General features: G+C 47.8%; 1 protein-coding gene across 1 annotated transcript in view; it reads right to left on the bottom strand.

The window, feature by feature from the left end:
- Nucleotides 1–18,164, bottom strand: part of Sh2d4a (SH2 domain containing 4A) — a 64,535-nt gene extending 46,371 nt beyond the window's left edge. The window contains exons 1-3 of the mRNA XM_045131147.1: nt 18,035–18,164; nt 12,298–12,687; nt 223–379 (exon numbers count right to left, since the gene is read on the bottom strand). Coding sequence (XP_044987082.1) covers nt 223–379; nt 12,298–12,478 — 338 coding nt within the window. The 5' untranslated portion in view covers nt 12,479–12,687; nt 18,035–18,164. The remainder of the gene's footprint in view (nt 1–222; nt 380–12,297; nt 12,688–18,034) is intronic.
- Between the last annotated feature and the right edge of the window lie 327 nt (nt 18,165–18,491).

Below are 18,491 nucleotides of genomic sequence, written 5' to 3'. Positions count from 1 at the left end.
ATCAGCACTGGGGTGGCTGGAGGCCCCACGAAGGGGTTGATCTTGGAGCATTGTAAGAACTAAGGGAATCGCTGAAAGGCCAAAGAAAGGTTCCCAAAAGACCTAAAATGATATTTTTAGGACCCTCAAATCTCACCCTGCTCCGCTGCCAGATGCGGTGAGAGGCACCTGCGCAGTGTTTCTCCCTGAGCGCCACCTGCTGAGACGCCGACGACGTCCTACCTGAGCGCCGCATCCTGCGCCGCCCGCAGCCGCGCTCGCTCCGCCAGGATCTCCTCACACAGCACGTCGTAGGGCCTGTCTAGATGGTGTTCGCCCATCACCCACACCCACACTTCTTTATCAGCGCCCAGCTTCCAATGCACGGATTTGCCATTCTCTGCAAACAAAACAAAGCAAAATGGGAGTTGATCATATATCTGTGTTTATGGAAATGCTGTGTTTCCAATTCAGTAAAGTATTTGGCATCTTTACATGGGGGAAATTATGGAAGATAAAACACATCCAACCTGCTCAGAAACCAGCAGCACTGGCGGGGCGTGGGGGCACACTCCTCTAATGCCAGCACTAGGGAGGCTGAGGTAGGAGGATCGCTGTGAGTTCGAGGCCAGCCTGAGTCTACATGGTAAATTCCATGATAGCCTGGGCTAGAGCAAGAGCCTACCTTGCACTCTCTTTCTCAACCTTCTGTGCCTGAAACTCCTTCAAGATTCAACTTGGATTTCATCTCTTCTAAGCATGAGATTGAAGGGCTGTCATGTCATTTCTATGACATCACTTTCCTCGCAGGCTAGTTATGAAAAGAAAGGAAGGAAGGAAGGAAGGAAGGAAGGAAGGAAGGAAGGAAGGAAGGAAGGAAGGAAGGAAGGAAGGAAGGAAGGAAGGAAGGAAAGAAGGAAGGAAATGAATAGCGTTGAAAGGAAGTAACAGGAAGAGTAGAGGGATGTTTGTTTATAAACAAGATAGGCTCAGTTTTTGCACGTGCCTGTGCTGTAACTGCAGGTGCTGAGGGGGGAAGCAAACATTCAGGATGTGCATTCTCCTTTGGGGTAAGAGAGAGAGGGAGAAAGCTAACATGGGGCACCACAACCTCCAAGTCTAAGGATTTCCCTGTCTCCCAGAACTATACAATTGTTCAAGGATTTGCTGGTTCCACTATCACACTACCTAAAATGTCTGCATTTGACTTAAACCAAATGGGGCATCCATACAATCTCCTGCCAGGCTCGGGAATACTGAGATAGAGAGGGAGAGGAAGACAAGGTCGGGGCAGTGCGGAACTCTGTCGTCTGGACATGACATGGCTGTTGCACTCATGAACTCACAGCAGCTGTGGTTGGCTACCTGCTCATGATGGGGCCCATCAGCGTTCTGCGTGGGTGGTGGAGGGGTTCAGGAGATCTCATCCCTCTCTGGGGAGTTAGTAGCAATGAGTGGTTGCTGGGGGAGGGGAGATGGGCTTTTCTCTGTGGTGTAGCCGCTGGTAAATTACACATGTCCTGGTCCATAATCCCCAACCCAAGCTCATAAGCAGCACTAATGAAACTCAACAGTTCACAGGAAAGAGAGAGAGAGAGAGGGAGGGAGAGAGAGAGAGAGAGATGAGGTATCAAGGAAGAAGTGGGGCTAGTTGGGAAGAAAACGTGGTTCATTGGGAAGGAGCAGGGCAAGAGAAGGTAACAAGGGAAAAAATTGATCAAAATGGTTTATGTACCCATATACACATTCAAGTCAGAAAAGCATGCATTGTGGAGTCAGGCTGGCTGCGTCCAAATCCCAGCCCTGTCACCGACCGGCTGTATGACTTGGCAAATTACTTCACTCCTTAAGGCTTTCCTCATCTGCAAAATGCTGACCCAGTATCTACTACTGGGAGTGCTGTGAGGAGCAGCCACACCAGGGGTGCCAAGGCCTGCCCCTGGGATCAGCCTTGGAAGAGAAGTTCAACAGAGGTCAGCAGCTATTATTTACTTATGGCTGCTTCAGGATTCACACCAGCTTGTGAGAAGCTAATACCCACTGGGTAGTGTGACACTTGGTGAAGCTACTTAAATAACCCTTGTTTACAGTTGCTGTCACGGGTTGTATTACATTGTCATTCTGGAAACACAGCTACCACGTGGGAGGCATGGCTCCTGAAGACAGAAGAAGGTGGAGTGAGCCTAGGAGAGGCCAAGAAGTGCACCCCCAAATCTAAAGGTCCCAGAGCAGATCTACTCATGAGTGGTGGCTTTACAGCCCAGTCACCTCCCGTTCTTTTCTCTGCTTCCGGACTGGGATGCAATATGGCCAGCCACCTCCTCCTCCCTCTGCCACACCTTCTCTGCCATGATGCCTGTAAGCCGAAACAAACCCTGCCTTCCCTTAAGTCCTGTTACGTTGCACCTTGAGTCTTTAGCACATACAAGTTGGGTCTAGTGACGATCTCCAGGCCAGCCAGTGGTGGAGTGTGTGAATGGAAGGTCACGTGGTCACCCAGGCTATGGAAGTTAGAACTTCAGGGTCCCAGGGGATAATTCAGTTGATGAAGTGCTTGCCTTGCAAATACGAAGAAAGACCTGAGTTTGATTGTCAGGATCCATGGAAAATCAACAGGGCGCTGTGGCACGAGCTTGTCATCTCAGTACTGGGGGGAGGGGGACACTGTTGGATTCCTGGGGTGTGCTAGCCAGTCAGCCTGGTTTGCTTGTGAGTCCAGGCCAATGAAAGACCCAATCTCAATAAATAAATAAATAAATAAATAGGCAGCACCTGAGCTCTCTAGCGTCCACAAGTGCACACACATGCACACACAGAAACACAGAGTCAGAACGCCACACTGGGACTGTGCCCACCCTCCATGTAGCAAGCAAAGGAGGGCAACAGATTATGGACCTTTTCCACGCCGCTACTTTGAGATACATTATAAAAGCTGGCTGCTCCAATCCTTGATCCTTGTTTAGCACTTTCTGCTCCGCTCAGGACAGCAGACACTAGTGCACTCTAGGAACATCCTGACCAGATCCATGGGGAGGGTGGAACAGATTCAAATAGTCGACACTGCCATAGGACGCTACAGCTGTCAGTCAGAAGGAAGCTCCCCCGACGCTGTTTGCACAGAGGAGAAACAGCAATCGTGGCACCCAGGTGGGAGAGAAAACGGATTTCCCCACACGTCCCAGCAGGGAGGCGGCCTGGTGCTGTCCCTCCCAGGGCTTGCTCGGTCTCTGGAAATGGCAAATGGCTCGTTAACCTGAGAAAGCTGTCATACTTCATAACTCCCCCTATTATACTAACTAATGATATGTTTTATTATGACCACCTCTCAACCTTCACCTATGTAACTCTCTGCAAATATTTTTTTTTTTTTTTGGCAGCATGAGAATGCCACCCAGAGCAGACAGACACTGGGAGCTTGCCAAGAGAGACAAACAGACAGAGCCCGGAGAGTCCTCAGTTCAGCTGGGGTGGCAGTACCAGTGTCCCCTGGAAGAGTCTCCAGAGAGCACCACAGGCTGCTAGCAGCAGCAAGGACTCTGGGTAGCGGGGCAGGGAGAAGAGAGACCCCAGGACTGCTGGTGAATCGGGTGAGGGCACCGGATCCACAAGCAGAGAAGAGAGGCAAACAAGAAGACCAGGAGTCAGAAACTTGGAATGTAGTGGCGCTGGGAGTGTGGCAGTGACAAGAACATGGTGGCAGTAATAAAGAGAAGCAGATTCCCCAGGTCCCTTGTAAGCCAGATGCACAAGGTGGCGCCTGCATCTGGAGTTTGTTTGTAGTGGCTGGAGGCCCTGGCGCACCCATTCTTTCCCTCCCTCTCTCTCCCTTTGCCTACCTCTCTCTACCTCTTTCTCTCTCATAAGTAAGTGAATCTAAAATATATATTTTAAAAAGGCAGTCTGTTGGGCTTTCCTCAAAAAAAAAAAAAAAAAAGAAAGAAAATGAGTTTGGGGAATAAGATAGTGAGCTATTTGGAAATGCAGAATAAGTTATTCTTTTAAATTTTATTAGAAATCCATGTGGAGACACCTAGTAGACATCTAATACCTGATCTAGAGTTCAGAAATGATGTGGAGACTGACCAGGTGAACATGGGATGACCTTTAGATGTTACTGTTGTAATCCCTAGAACAGAATTGGCATAGCTGAGCCACAAAGAGAAGCAGACCCAGACAAGAAAGAAGCACAAGCTCAACTCGGGGGAGAAGAAAAAGAGTCCTGATTTAAAAAAATAATAATAATGACTGTGCAAGCAGAGTTCTGACAAAAGACAGAAGAAGCTTGGAGGGATGGCTTAGCGGTTAACACTTGCTTGCAAAGCCAAAGGACCTTCCTTCAATTCCCCAGGACCCACGTAAACCAGATGTACAAGGTGGTGCATGCATCTGGAGTTCGTTTGCGGTGGCTGGAGGCTCTGGCATGCCTATTCTCCCTCCCTCCCTCCCTCCCTCCCTCCCTCCCTCCCTCCCTCCCTCCCTCCCTCCCTCCCTCCCTCCCTCCCTCTCTCTTTCCTTAAGGAAAAGGAGTTCAGCCATTCTCTCAGCAACCTGGCCAGAGAACCTCCTGCGCTCCAGTGCTGCTCCGCTGGCCCCGGGGCAGGAGGGCAGCTTCAGAATGGCCAGGGGGGCGATTTTCAGTCGGGAAAGCATGTGCAGGCCTTACATCTGGGTTGCTGGAAGGGTAGAGAATTAGGGTAACGGGAAGGCTCAAAATAGAGATGTGTGTAGAGATAGGTAAAACAAAAGTTTCCACTCTGTTGGAAACGGGTCTGTTAGTAGAGTGCTTGCCCAGCATATATCAAGCTCTGGATTCAATTCCCTAGCACCACAGAGGTGGGCATGGGGGCACACATTCCTAATCCCAATACTCCTGAGATCTGGGCACAGGAATCAGGAGTTCAAGGTCGTTTTAACTACACAGAGAGTTTGAGACAATCTTGGGCTAGACGAAACTGTTTCAGAAAGAACAAAAAAAATGGGGGTGGAAAGGGATGAAGCATAGGGGAAGGAAGGAAGAGTTGACAAGGAGACAAGCAAATCTGCAGTGTGGGAGGAGAAAAGCTAAGAGCTGTGCACAGAGTACCTGTCTGCTCAGGCGTGCCTCTTTAAGCCAAAGTTATAACCACAAGGGATTCTAAAGGGACACGCAGTGTCTTTTCCTAAGTGAACATTGTCCAGGCATTCTGGGTTTCCCATCTACTTCAGCTTGAAATTGCATGTGTGCTTCAATCAGAGGACAATAAGGGAAGGGTCGTTATATGGCACTTCCGTTTAACTATAAGCCCCCCACCCACCTCTGAACCATGTCTACACTCTCCAGGGTCCTTCCAATTCATTCGCTAGGGATTCTCACAACGCTCCTCTAAAACCAGCTTTTCTGGAAAAGTGGGTCTGTCCTGCTCCGGGACCACACCACCACGATTGGCCAAGCAGACATGTGACCACACCTCATTCTTCAGAGAAATATTCTCTTTCGTCTGAAAGATTTTCCTTATGTGGAGCTGCGTGTAAGCCCTCTAATGAGGCAGGGTTGTAAAATATTGCATAAAATGGGGTGGCGCACCCCTTGGCAAGGATGCGGCCAGGCTTGTTTCCAGTCTGATATTCCGGCATCGCTGTATCTGGCGTCTCCTCTCTGGTGGGTCCAGTGGGGGCGCGAGAAGGAGAGGTGCAGGCCCAGCGAGAGTCTCCGCTCAGCATCAGGCCGACCTGAGACCCTCCAAGGCTAAGACTGCACCATGAGGAAAGAGCAACGGGCTCTGCTCTGACGTTTCCAAGTGGAAGGGGAACCACCGCAGAGCCTGCCTGTGTGACAGGGTGTGAAGGAGAGAGAGGAGGAGAGGACGACCGTTGTGTACTGTAAACCTGCCGCAAGAACTCGAGCAACTCGGGGAACAGGAGCCAGACAACATCAATACCAGCAGGATCCCATGACAAGTTGGGGACATATTACAGTCTTTCTTTTGTGGCAGTTTGGTTACAGGATCCTCAGTGGATATCAAACTGCACAAATGGGCTGATGTGGCTCAGCAGTCATGTCTACATGTGAAAAATGCCCTGGGCTTCATGCTCAGCTCCAAAATATAAAATAAAAATAAAATATATATATATATACACATGGCAAAGCTTATAGACACTTAGTCCCTTGGGTAACATAGTGTCATATTTGCATAGAAACTGTGAATACTTTACAGTAAGTATCCTTTCAATCATTCATAGATTATTGTTAATATCTAAAATAGTGCAAATACTATGTAAACAGCTGTTAAAGTGTGTTATTTAGGAAATAGTGACACAACGAAAGAGTGAACGTGTTTGGAAAAGATGTGAATTTAAGATTTTAATATCTTCAACTCTACTTGATTGAATCCTTGGATGTATAAACCACAGATACAGGGGACTGCCTGAAATATGGGGCGGGGGCTAATATAAATAGTGTACCTATCAATACTAAGGTGGTGAACAACCCAAGGTACTTCCACAACTGCTGTCCTAGGGGTTCCAAGAAGTTTCATTCTTTACCCAGGCCTCTAGGAACTGTCCCACCCAGCGAATCCAGAAAACAAAAGATGAACACAGCTGCCTCTGGCTCTCCAGTCCCATGGCCATGTCCCTTCTTTCTTTCTTTCTTTCTTTCTTTCTTTCTTTCTTTCTTTCTTTCTTTCTTTCTTTCTTTCTTATATTTTTATTTTTTATTGTTTTTGTTTTTTGAGGTAGGATCTTATTCTAGCCCAGGCTGACCTGGAACTCACTACGTGGTCTCAGGGTGGCCTCGAACTCACGGCAATCCTCCTACCTCTGCCTCCCGAGTGCTGAGATTAAAGGCATGCGCCACCACACCCAGCTTCATGTCCCTTCTGATTGGTGGATGTCCACACCATATACATCATTACATGCCACCATCAGATGTCTTGACTCATTTTTATGGTGAAGTCATTGATGATCAAGAAAGTAACTTCTTGCAAGGATAAAACTGCTACATTCTGAGATCAGAATTCAAAACTGGTTTGTGTGGCCACAAAGCCTATTCTTAGGACAGTCTTAGAAATATGATCCAACTGAGAAGAGAACCAAGCACAAGGGATGCTGGGATGGCAAATGTGACAGGATGCTGGGTAAGCTGAACTTACCTATGATAAGGTCAACATCATGTTTTTTTGTTGTTGTTGTTGTTGTTTGCTTTTATTTTATCCCCATCTCGTAGGACGGAACGCAATACGAAAAGGTCAGCTCTAGGTCCATGCTCGATCACATGAAGGCCAAGGCCGGCTCCTATCAACCTTCCTCACATTACTTACAAAAGTTTCTTTCTTCATCTTCTGTAATATTTGATAATGTTGGTAACAATGTTGGGGTTATCAAATATAAAGTCATTTTTTAAAGATCTTAATAAAATTACATGCTTACTTTAGAAAAGGACAGGAAGACTGTTGAAGGATCTGCCCATCCCATTCCTGGGAGGGAAGCGGGTAGTGGACGGATGAGTGAGAACGCCACTCAGAAGAGTAGACAGGAGAACCACACAGCAAAGGGCTACTGAGACAAAACGCTCAAGCTAGAGGCTGGGGGTCAAGACAACTGGTCCAAAACAGACTTAGAATTTAGCTGGAATCCATTTCAAATCCTGGCAATCTTAACTTATGCAAAATCTATCTGTTCTGGTTTGATTCAGGTGTCCCCCATAAACTTAGGTGCTTTGGATATTAGGTTCCCCACCTGATGGCAATTGTAAATTAAAGCCTCCTGGAGGCAGCGTATTGTTGAGGGTGGACTTATGGGCGTTACAGCCAGCTTCCCCTGGCCAGTGTTTGTACACTCTCCCATTGTTATGGTCCACCTGATGTTGGCCAGGGGATGATGTCTACCCCTCTGCTCATGCCATCGTTTTCTCCTGCCATTGTGGAGCTTCCCCTAGAGCCTGTAAGCCAAAATAAACCTCTTTTCCCCACAATCTTCTCTTGATGGGGTGATTTCTACCAGCAATGTGAACCTGACTGCAACACTATCTTTAAACTTATTTCCTTATTTATAAGAATAGGGAGACAACGTCGACCTCATCAGAGTTTCATGAGGATTACATGCAGTGTTTCCAGCTGGCACATACTAACAGACTGGGGCCTTGGTAGGGAAATGCTCCGTGCAGTGGGACAGACACAGTAAATTCTGTATGATTTAGTGGTTCGGTGGACAGGTGAGAGTCAGAGAAGAATTACAGAGGCTCCCACAGGTCTGGCTTCAGTGACTGGGGATGGAGGAGTCTCCTCCCCTCATCATGACAGGCAGCCAAAGACAGGCCACGCCTTGGTGGGGAGCAGTGGGGAAAGTTGGGATGAATTTGGTTTTTGCATCAAGCTTGCAAGGTTCAAGGGCCATGTTACCATAAAGGCTCATGGGTAACTGACCCTGAGACCAAAGCTGGGGTGGGTGGTCTAGCTTGTCAGTATGGGTGTGAGCCCCTGTCATGTTTGTGGTATTTAACCTTCGAAGCCATAAGAGCTACACCAGGGAAATAACACAGACTCTTAATGTAGCACACATGAACACCTGAGATTCTGTCAGTCAGCATGAGGTGTCTGTGACCATCATGAAATGATTAAAAAAAAAAAAAGTTGACAACATGCATTTTCCTAGGTCAAATCTATGAGCTCCCTCCCACACACAGCCCGCCCAGTCTCACAGTTACAGACCACCAGTATAGAGTGAGGCACTCCGTGAGGAACACTGATTCCAGAGGGCAGGGCGGGGGAGGCAGAGATGGAAAATAAACGGTCCAGGAGACAGCAGCAGAAGACGCAGGGGGAGACTGAGAGGCATCTGAATAGAGTCAGACACAGCTTCTGAATGGACAAAGACAGAAAGTGCATCTGGGCTCAGCAGTGAAGCTGCTTGCCTCCCAAAGCCTGAGGACCAGAGTGCGGTTCCCCAGGACCCACGTAAAGCCAGATAACATGGTGGCGCTTGTGTCTGGAGTTCATTTGCGGTGTCTAGAGGCCCTGGTGTGCCCATTCTCCCTCTCTCTCTCTCTTATAAATAAATAAATAAATAAATAAATAAATAAATAAATAAATAAATAAATAAATAAAATGTCTAAAAAGTGAATCTAGCAGAAAGGATGATTCCACTGTTACCATACACCTTGGGTTCTAAAGGAGAGAGGAGACATTGCTGGTGACGGCATGAGCCAAAGGCTCCATCATGGTTTCACTAAACAGGGAGGCTTTGCATGAAGAAACTTGCCTTAGAAACAGTGAACATTCAGCAAATGAAGTTTCATGAACCCAGTTTTGTCTCAAGGACACACCATTCACAGCTCGCATCCTCTGCTTCAGTGAAACAAGCACAGAGAAACCTCCTGCCAAGTGACCATGTCTTGTTTGCGTTCCGTGTCACTTGTGCAGGGCAAAGGCTGTGGCCACGTGTTTCAGACAGTGCAAGGCACCTCCAGGCAGGAATCACTGGCCTTAAGCCCCAGTAAAGCTTGACCTGTAGCGCATTTGCTCACAGTACCAGTGTGGAGAGAATCATATTCAAGGTCTAGTCTAACGCTCCCTTAGTGGCCATTTGCCCCTAGCAAGTTAATGAATGACTCTGAACTTCACTTCCATCATGTGTAAGATGTAAATAGCAATCCATGCCTTAGGCTTGATTGGTACTGTAACATAAAATACTAAAACCCTCAGCTCACAGTCTGAAGGACACACAGCCAGCATAATAAATGCTTGTTGGGGTACCTTCTAGAGCCCCCAGCAGTCCCATCCACACAGGAGCCACATACCTAACACTGATTTTCGTAGTAGGCACATTATAACATCAAAAGAAACAGATGAAGGCCAGAGAGATGGCTTAGCGGTTAAAGCATTTGCCTGCAAAGTCAAAGGATCCAGGTTCAATTCCCCAGGACCCACATAAGCAAGATGCCCGTGGTAGCACATGTGTCGAGAATTTGTTTGCAGTGGCTACAGGCCCTGGTGTGCCCATTCCTCTATCTGCCTTTCTCTCTCTCTCTCTCTCTCTCTCTGTGTGTGTCAAATAAATTAAAAAAAGGAACAGATGAAACTGATTTTAATAATGCATCTTCCCAAGACACCCAAAATATTGTCATTTAATATATAATGAGTATACAATTATTGCTATGTATTTTTCCTATCAAGTCCTCACGCTTGTTTGACAAGCGCTTTACTGACTGGGGCAATGGTGCCCCAGCTATTGTTTATAATGTTCGTACTTGGGGTTCAAATCCAAGGCTTCTCACATATTAGACAATCACTCTATCAACTGAGCTATATCCTATAAATTAATGCATGTTATGTAACACAATAATAAATGAAATGAAATACTCTTCTTTCTTTTTTTTTTTTTTTTTTTTTTGAGGTAGGGTCTCACTATAGCTCAGGCTTACCTAGAATTCACTATGTAGTCATAGGGAGGCCTTGAATTAACGAGGATCTCCTATCCCCCACTCCGCCTTCCGGGTGCTGGGATTAAAGGTGTGCGCCCCCCACACCCAGCCCTTACTTCTTTTTTAATCTTTGTAGTGTGATGTGTGTGTGTGTGTGTGTGTGTGTGTGTGTGTATGTTTTTGTGTGGGAGAGAGTATATTTGTGTGTGTGGATACAGGCACACCGTGGTCCATGTGTGGAAGCAAAAGGACAATCTCAGGTAAGGGTTCTTGATTTCTACTTTGCTTGACACAGGGTTCCTTGTCCGAAGCTGAGTAGGCCAGGCCAGCTGGCCCTTGCACGGTGAGGGATTCTCCTGTCTCCCCTCCTGTCTCACTGAAGGAGGGCTGAGCTTACAGATGCACACTGTTGCATCTGGCTTCGCATGGGCTCTTGGAATCCAAATTCAGGTGCTCACGCTTGCACGGAAAGTGCCTTATCCACTGAACCATCTGAACAGCCCCATCAGATTTATATTTTTATGAGAATAAAAGTTTCACTGAAAAAATGTTTTAGTGAATGATAGTATAAACTGAAATCCAATCACTCAATTTCATTTTGTGTTCACACATAAATTCAAGCATGCAGGTGAGATTTATTTTCTCAACCTTTGAAGTCCTAAATAATTTTATAAAATTTTGCTTTTCCTGGCTTGCTTAATAAAAAAAGAAATTCAAAAGAAATTGGTCTTCAATAGCTTATTAAATAATCTTTAAAATTTGCTACTTTTTTAGCAATTTAGGTATTCACCTATGACAGGGTCTGTGTGGGAGGCAGATCATGTGTGTTTTCCTATGTCTGTGTTTGTATATGCTTATGTCTTGTGCTGGTTTGATTCAGGTGTCCCCATAAACTTAAGTATTCTGAATGCTGGTCTCCCCAGCTGATGACAATTGGAAATTAAAGCCTCCTGGAGGCAGCGTATTGTTGCGGGTGGGCTTATGAGTATTATAGCCAGTGTCCCTTTGCCAGTGTTTGGCACACTCTCCTGTTCCTGTTGTCCATCTGATGTTGGCCAGGGAGTGATATCCACCCTCTGATCATGCCATTGTTTTCTCTGCCATCATGGAGCTTCCCCCTCGAGTCTGTAAGCCAAAATAAACCTCTTTTTTTTTTTTTTTTTTCCCTCAAGCTGCTCTTGGTTGGGTGATTTCTGCCAGCAATGTGAACCTGACTGCAACACATCTTAATACATAAAGAATTCCTACCCTATGACTGCAAAAGAACTCTCTCAAACTACTAAGGAGTCATTCAGCCCTGAGGAAGTACATCTGAAAAGCATTCAACAAAACACAAACTGTTATGATTTATTTTGTTGTAAGGAATTCCTTATACTTTAAGAGGCACTCCCTCAAAATGATACTTAAAAAAAAAAAAGAAGAAGAAAGAGAGAGAGAAGAATCTCTTGGAGTCTAAGAACTGCAATTGCACTTGCTGTAAAGGTGCTGGTGAAGATCTTGGTATCTGGTGGTGGAATGCTAGGCCAAGAATAGGACAGAGAGCTTCCTTAACAGTCCTGAAGCCAAACCCGAGGCTGCCTCACGTTGTAGGGCATGCTGGGGAAGGAACTGAAGTGCTCCTGCATGCTTGGCAACCGCTCTGCGGCTGAGCTGCACCCCCATCCCCTAACAGTGGCATTTAACGGTAGCGTAACATCAGTCTGGTTTTAAATGAGAGATGTGCGCAGGGTCACACGGCTCCACGACAAATGCACCGCGAGTTTGTGTGGGGGGCTCATGTCCATAACCCGCTTTAAGAATCTCTACAACATCTTGTTCCATTTGCAAAACTGCCCCTTGCACCTGGCTGGATTGTGCATGCCGTGGCGGGGCACGGCCCACTCAGCTAGCCCGTGGCAGCCCGGGCAGGCTAGGGTTACCTTTCTTTGGTCTGGATTTCACTGGCAAGGACTCCTTTCTTTCCATGGCCGCTTCTCTTTCTTTCCATCGCCGGATCTGTTCCTCCCGCATCTTGAAGAACAGGATCTGTTTCTGCTCTTCGCTGAGCTCCGCCAGGAGGTCAGGGTCGATGTACATCTCTGACAGTATCTGTTTCAGCATCGTAGCAGGTTAGAGGTTTTTACGCCTGTGGCAAATGGTCCCGAAAATGGCTCGTGGCCGTACTTCCAGCCGGTTGCCCTTGGTGCCTTGACGGACTGGTCCAGAGAAGCTAAAAGATCAGCAGTCCAGACCCGCAAGGACGGGAACTCAGCAAACTGGCCCCTGGGAACCGGCACGAAGCATCCTGCCCCAGACGCTGCTCAGTGAACCTGCGAAGAGCAACAAACGGAGATCCAATATGAAACTGCGGATTTGGAACAGGAACAGTGTCAGAAATAAAGCTTAGAGGAAACTCAGTATCGTTTTCCATTTCAAAGGGAAAGAAGAAAAGCTGAGGTGCATTTTGTGAAGAGTTTGTGTAACGTCTATCCTGTGATTTCTAGAGATACTTTACCAGAGAAACAGAATGAACCCTAACTTTATAGAGGTCAATCTCAGGGAAACAAAAGTTTCACAGAGGCTTAGCCCTCTACCACTGAACAAGCACATGATTATTGCAGAGCTTACCAAACCACCAACCGTGTGGCTGCCAAAAAAATATTAACACAAAAATGGACCCAGGAAGACATTATAGTGTGATCCCTAAATAACTTCTTTAAAATGAAAATACCATTTTTTGAGATCTTTTTCAAAGGGACAGAGCCATGCTCAGAAAAGAACAACAAGAAAAAAATTACAAGTTAAAGCCTAGTGCATTTTGGAATGCATGTTTTCTTCACAGAACTAACTAAATGCAACATGTGGTTTCACCTTCACAAAAGGGCAGTGTGATTCCGCGCAATCTAATGGAGCATGAGAATAGTTATGGTGCAGAAAAGAACATACCAGGTAACATTCTGGAAGGTCACCAGATTTTCAGCACCCCTTTTCCAGCTAACCTAATTTAATAAAATCCAAATGTACAGATCAGATTAGCCACGGGTATACGGAGGTCACAAGGTACAACAACAAAGTTATTTGATTTACACAAGTTTACTGAAAAGACTCTTTAGAAAGAAGACATGGTCTGGGACAGGTGTGCGGCAATGTCACGATGGTCACGCTGAGGTGGGGTGATTCCACGACGCTTCATTCTACTTTACAACAGTTTTATGTGGCTCCCCCACCCCTCAAGATATCAAACCTTCATGCTTTCGTCATCAGGATGGAATACTGTCTACATTTTCAGCCTACAAAAAAGGCCAATTTTTTTCAAGGTCAAGGAAATATAACAGTCTTATGATGACTTTTCTGGACCACCTGTGTTCTAAGACGTCAACAGCTGGCTTCCCATGGATAATGCTTTAGTGGTCTTGCCATGTAGCCATGCCCTCCCACATGCCATGTTTCTCCATACTAACTAAAACTCTCTCAATCCTGAGACTAGTTACTCAGCCACATCATGCCCACAGTAGTTTGGGTTGTTCTCCTTTCTTTGGTCTTGCCACTCATACAACTAGCATGGTCCTCTCAGAGCCCACGTGTCCTCTCTTCCTTCTCGACTTCCCTTCTCCCTGCACAGTTCCTTCTGAACTACAGTCTGTTGAGACCAGCATGCTCAGTGGGCAGGTCCACCAAGTCATCTGCATCCACAGCCCCTGGACTCACTGTTTTGTGCAGCAGGGGCCTTTGCTGGAGCTGCACGCATTGGCACTACCTCCCTAGCATTAGACTCCTGGAATCCCACCTGGACAAAATAAGAGAGAAAGTTTAGACAATAGTAAAAACGTGTCACTGGCTCACTCAGGCAGGCACACCCCTTCCGGGGTCCCTGACCAAGGCTGCTAGTGCTGTGGAATGACCCTCAAAGGCTCGCAAGGCAGGCAGTTGATACCTTGTGACTTTTTAGTTTACTTTTCATGGAGTGGAGCCAACTAAGTCCACACTGGAGGGGTCTGTAGAGGACGCTTTCCCTGCACAGGAACAAGCTGGTTCCTTGGCATGCACGACTCCAAAGCTCTGAGATAAAGTCATAAGAAACCAAAGCAAAAAACTCCTTAACATTCCAGGAAGCCTCCTTAAGTGAGCTCATTCCATGCCCACAGGGGTGACTCCCATAGCAATAAAACGTCATTGTGATTACCAGACCTGAGGTTTCCACTCTGCCCCCCCCCCATTTTGAATGGGTTGAATATTCCTGAAGGGATAGGAAAATCCTAAAATAAACACCCTTAAAGGGCCAAAGGCACATTCCTTCCCTCACCCCGCCCAGGGTGCTCTGGTAACAGAGCAGACACTTAACTGTTCCAGGTACTCCCTAGAGCATTCCGCAGACATTAACTTGGGCACACTAGCCTTTCCAGTTCAAGCCTCATTTCTCTGATGGGTAAGATGGCACCCAGAAGGCTGGCATCTGGGGGTGGGGCCGCTGGGTAGCCCTCCTGTACTCCACAGCTCAGAGACGGTGCTTTCTGGGCGTTTCCTTGTGAGTCCAGAATCAGGACATCATGATGTGGTACCACGGGTGACATTTTAGGGCAAAGACCAGGAAACCCGAGCAAAAGAGGTAATTTAGCAAGTGCCTCTCAGGGCCAGCAGCCCCACCCTGCCAACTGTAAATAAGCTTAGGTGGCCAGGTGCCAACACATCCCACCCAGAGCAGTCGGCAACGCAGGTCCAGGGGCGGATGTTTGTCTACGTCGCTCACCACTTCGTCTCCCCAGCTTCCCCTTCCAAACCACCACCAGTTCCAGCACCAAGGGGACATTCAGCCTCTCACAGGCTGTCAAAAGTTCCATAGGCCGGGCGTGGTGGCGCACGCCTTTAATCCCAGCACTTGGGAGGCAGAGGTAGGAGGGCCACCGTGAGTTCGAGGCCACCCTGAGACTCCATAGTGAATTCCAGGTCAGTCTGGGCTAGAGTGAGACCCTATCTCAGAAAAAAAATAAAACAAAATAAATAAAATTTTTAAAAGTTCCATGGAACCTCTGAGATACACAAGCTTTCATTTTTATTTTTTTAATTTTTTGGCCTTTTATGAGAAACATGAATTTCAAGCGCTAAAGTTAACTAGCCATTTATTTGTTTTGTTTGTTTTGTGGTATCGGGGGTTAAACTCAGGGCCCTGTGGGACTAGGTAGGCAAGCATTGTACTTCAGATCTAAATCTCCACCCCACTCTTTAATTTCATTTTGGCACAGTATCTCACAAGCTAGCCTTGAATTCATTCTAGCCAAAGTTGACCTTGAACTTTCCATCTCCCTGCCTCAGTCTGCCAAGTAGCTGGTGTGGCAGACTGGGTTTATCTTAATTAGTGGATCTTGAAGAAAATTCATTTTCATATGCACCCAGAGAGCACGCAGACAACCCGGCTGACAGCTGTGGCCAGACTTACACAAGTGTGTCATGATGGGGGTGTTCCTTCACTTTGGGTCAAATCTCCTGCACCTCCCACCACAAGGCTTTCCCATGGCAACCCCCAGCACAGCACTGGGCTTACAGGACACCCAAGAGGACACTGGCCCGAACTGCTAGCTCTGTTTCCAATACGTTATGTGATATTTGGATGCCACCTCACATCTGTTAACCCGGTTTTCCCATCTGTAACATGAACCTGGGATTTTTAAAAAAATTGTTGTTTATTTTTATTTATTTCAGAGCGACAGACAAAGAGGCAGATAGAGAAGGAGAGAGAATGGGTACGCTGCAAACGAATTCCAGATGTACGTGCCACCTTGTGCATCTAGCTTACATGGGTCCTGGGGAATCAAGTCTCAAACTGGGGTCCTTAGGCTTCACAGGCAAGTGCTTACCCGCTAAGCCATTTCTCCAGCCCTGGGATTTTTTTTTTTTTTTTTTTTGTAATTTGTAAATCATAAAATATAATCTGTGAAGCTATCAAAGCAAAGAGCACCAGGAATAAGAAAGAGGAAATTGACTAATCAGGGGTTTTCCTACTTTCACTCCTTGACAAGACAGTCATTGCTGACACAGGATCACCTGGTGACTTTCCCTGCCTCACACAGAGTGCAGCAGGATCGCTGTTATCTGAGATCCAGTAAAAAGAGACGCGAGGCTAACTTTTCTTCTACAGCACCTTTCTTAAGAGAGGAGCTGAGTCGCAGCAAGTCTATAGCTGCTGTTCCTTCCAAAAACCGATTTCTAAGGAGTCGTAGGCTCAGTTAGATTTCCCAGGTCCGATTCTCATGCCTTCTGCAGACATTATTCTGCAACACAATTGTGTCTTTAATTATTTAGGACCTTAAATTTTTTAAATATACGTATTAAAATTGTTAATAAATAATGTTTTATTTGAAAAATATTTAAAAAGTAAGAGCTGGAGAGATTGCTTAGCAGCAATTCCCCAACACACATGTAAGCTGAGGCACATGGTGGTGCATGCATCTGGAGGAGGTCATAGGCAGTAGCGAGAAGCTCATAAAAAATAGAAATATTTTAAAAAATCAAAATAAAATAGGTTATTTGAGAAATGGCCCACACCATAACAGTATTGTGACATGTACAGTATAGCTCTAAAGTTTGAATTGTAATGATTATTTGAACAGCCAGCTCTGTTTGCAGACTTTCATTTATTTTATTCAAATTTTGATCATTCATCAATATGCAAAAGGGATGTTTTTGAGGATAAAATGCCACAGATGACAATTTGGTAAATTATGTCAACGTGGACTTAAGAAATGTGAGATTCCTGCACATGCAAACTTACCTACAAAACTCCACTCGTGTTAAATTTGTGCCTCAGTATGTATTCCATTTATTTAGTCAAACTACATCTGCGTTGTTTTTTTCATGGCACACACACACAATCCAAGGGAAGCTTGGAGGACATGAATGTAAAGCTTAGAAGGAGACAGCCACCCTCGCCCTCTCTGGGGTCCTTGAGAGAGCCCCGTTCAGAAGACCTCCAGTGATTCCTGCGGCCCTGGAGGGCTCCAGCAGCGACGGGGGCGGGGTGGGGGGAGAGTGCAAGTTCAAGATCGTGTCTGCAGTCCTGGGTCAGCCTTTAGCTTTAGCCCAGAGCTCCAGAGAGGGAAACACTACCTGGCATGCAGGACCCAGCCCCACTTGGGGGCGCCCGTGGGTGTCCTCATGCTGGGAAGATGCTGGGGGAGAGGGGGAGGTCCAGCGTGGGCCGAAACTTTTTTTTTTTCCAGAATTCTCGGTCTGCAAGGTCTCCCGGGCAAGGAGGGCCACAGGCCTCACCCCGCAGTGCCCGGGCCAGGCGCATCCACGCGACCCTGCCTGCTGGACCCCACAGCTTCCCCGAAGGACAGCTGAGTCCCCCCCCCCCAGATTGTCCCGATATGTGTGTCGGGGTGGGGGTGGGGACTCCTCACGCCTCGACCACAAGTCCTTCTGTCTTGCGGCCGCCACTCTCCCCGGCTCGCGGCTCTGGACACCGGACACCGGTCACCGGACACCCGGGACACGGGCCGCGCTCTCGGGCTGAGCTGGGCACCCGAGCCGGACGGGGGAGCGGCAGTGGCGGCGGGCACCCAGGTGGCAGCCTCGGCCCAGCCCCTGCACGGTCCCGATCCTCCTTTCCACCCACCTCGCCCTGCGCGCGCGCGCACCCTCCTCCCCTGCAGCGTCCCGGCCATCGGCTGGCGCCCCTACCTGCTCGGGTCCAGGGCTCGCCTGGGCAAGGTGGCCCAAGCACCTGTCACGGCCCCTTGGGTGTCCAGAAGCCGTCGGGGACGGGCGGGAGGGACGCGCCGAGGCCCCGCGACCACGCCGGCTAGGCTGGCCGGACAAACACCCGCGTCCCCGCCCCGCCGCGCCCACATGCCCGGTGACTGACTGCGCTCGGCCGCCCCACCCGGACCTGGAGTCGCTCCAGGGCCACTAGGAGAGGCTGGGACATCTCAGGCTGGCCGAGGTGGCTGCGGGAAGAAGAGACGCCCAGGCCTCCTCTTTTCCTGGCTGACCCCAGGCCGTGTCCGCAGTCTGCGGTGGCCCTTCCGGCCACGGCGCGGGGTCCGTGCGTGCAACTGGTCACCCAGCCAGGCCCCTGCCGCGCTCCCGCTGCACCTGGCCAGGTGGAGGTGCCCAGGCTGGCGTGCCCTTCTCGGTG

This window comes from Jaculus jaculus, chromosome 12 (assembly GCF_020740685.1).
Source record: "Jaculus jaculus isolate mJacJac1 chromosome 12, mJacJac1.mat.Y.cur, whole genome shotgun sequence".
Lineage (NCBI taxonomy): Eukaryota > Metazoa > Chordata > Mammalia > Rodentia > Dipodidae > Jaculus > Jaculus jaculus.
Note: the sequence above shows the minus strand (reverse complement) of the source record. Positions and strands in the feature narration are given on the sequence as shown.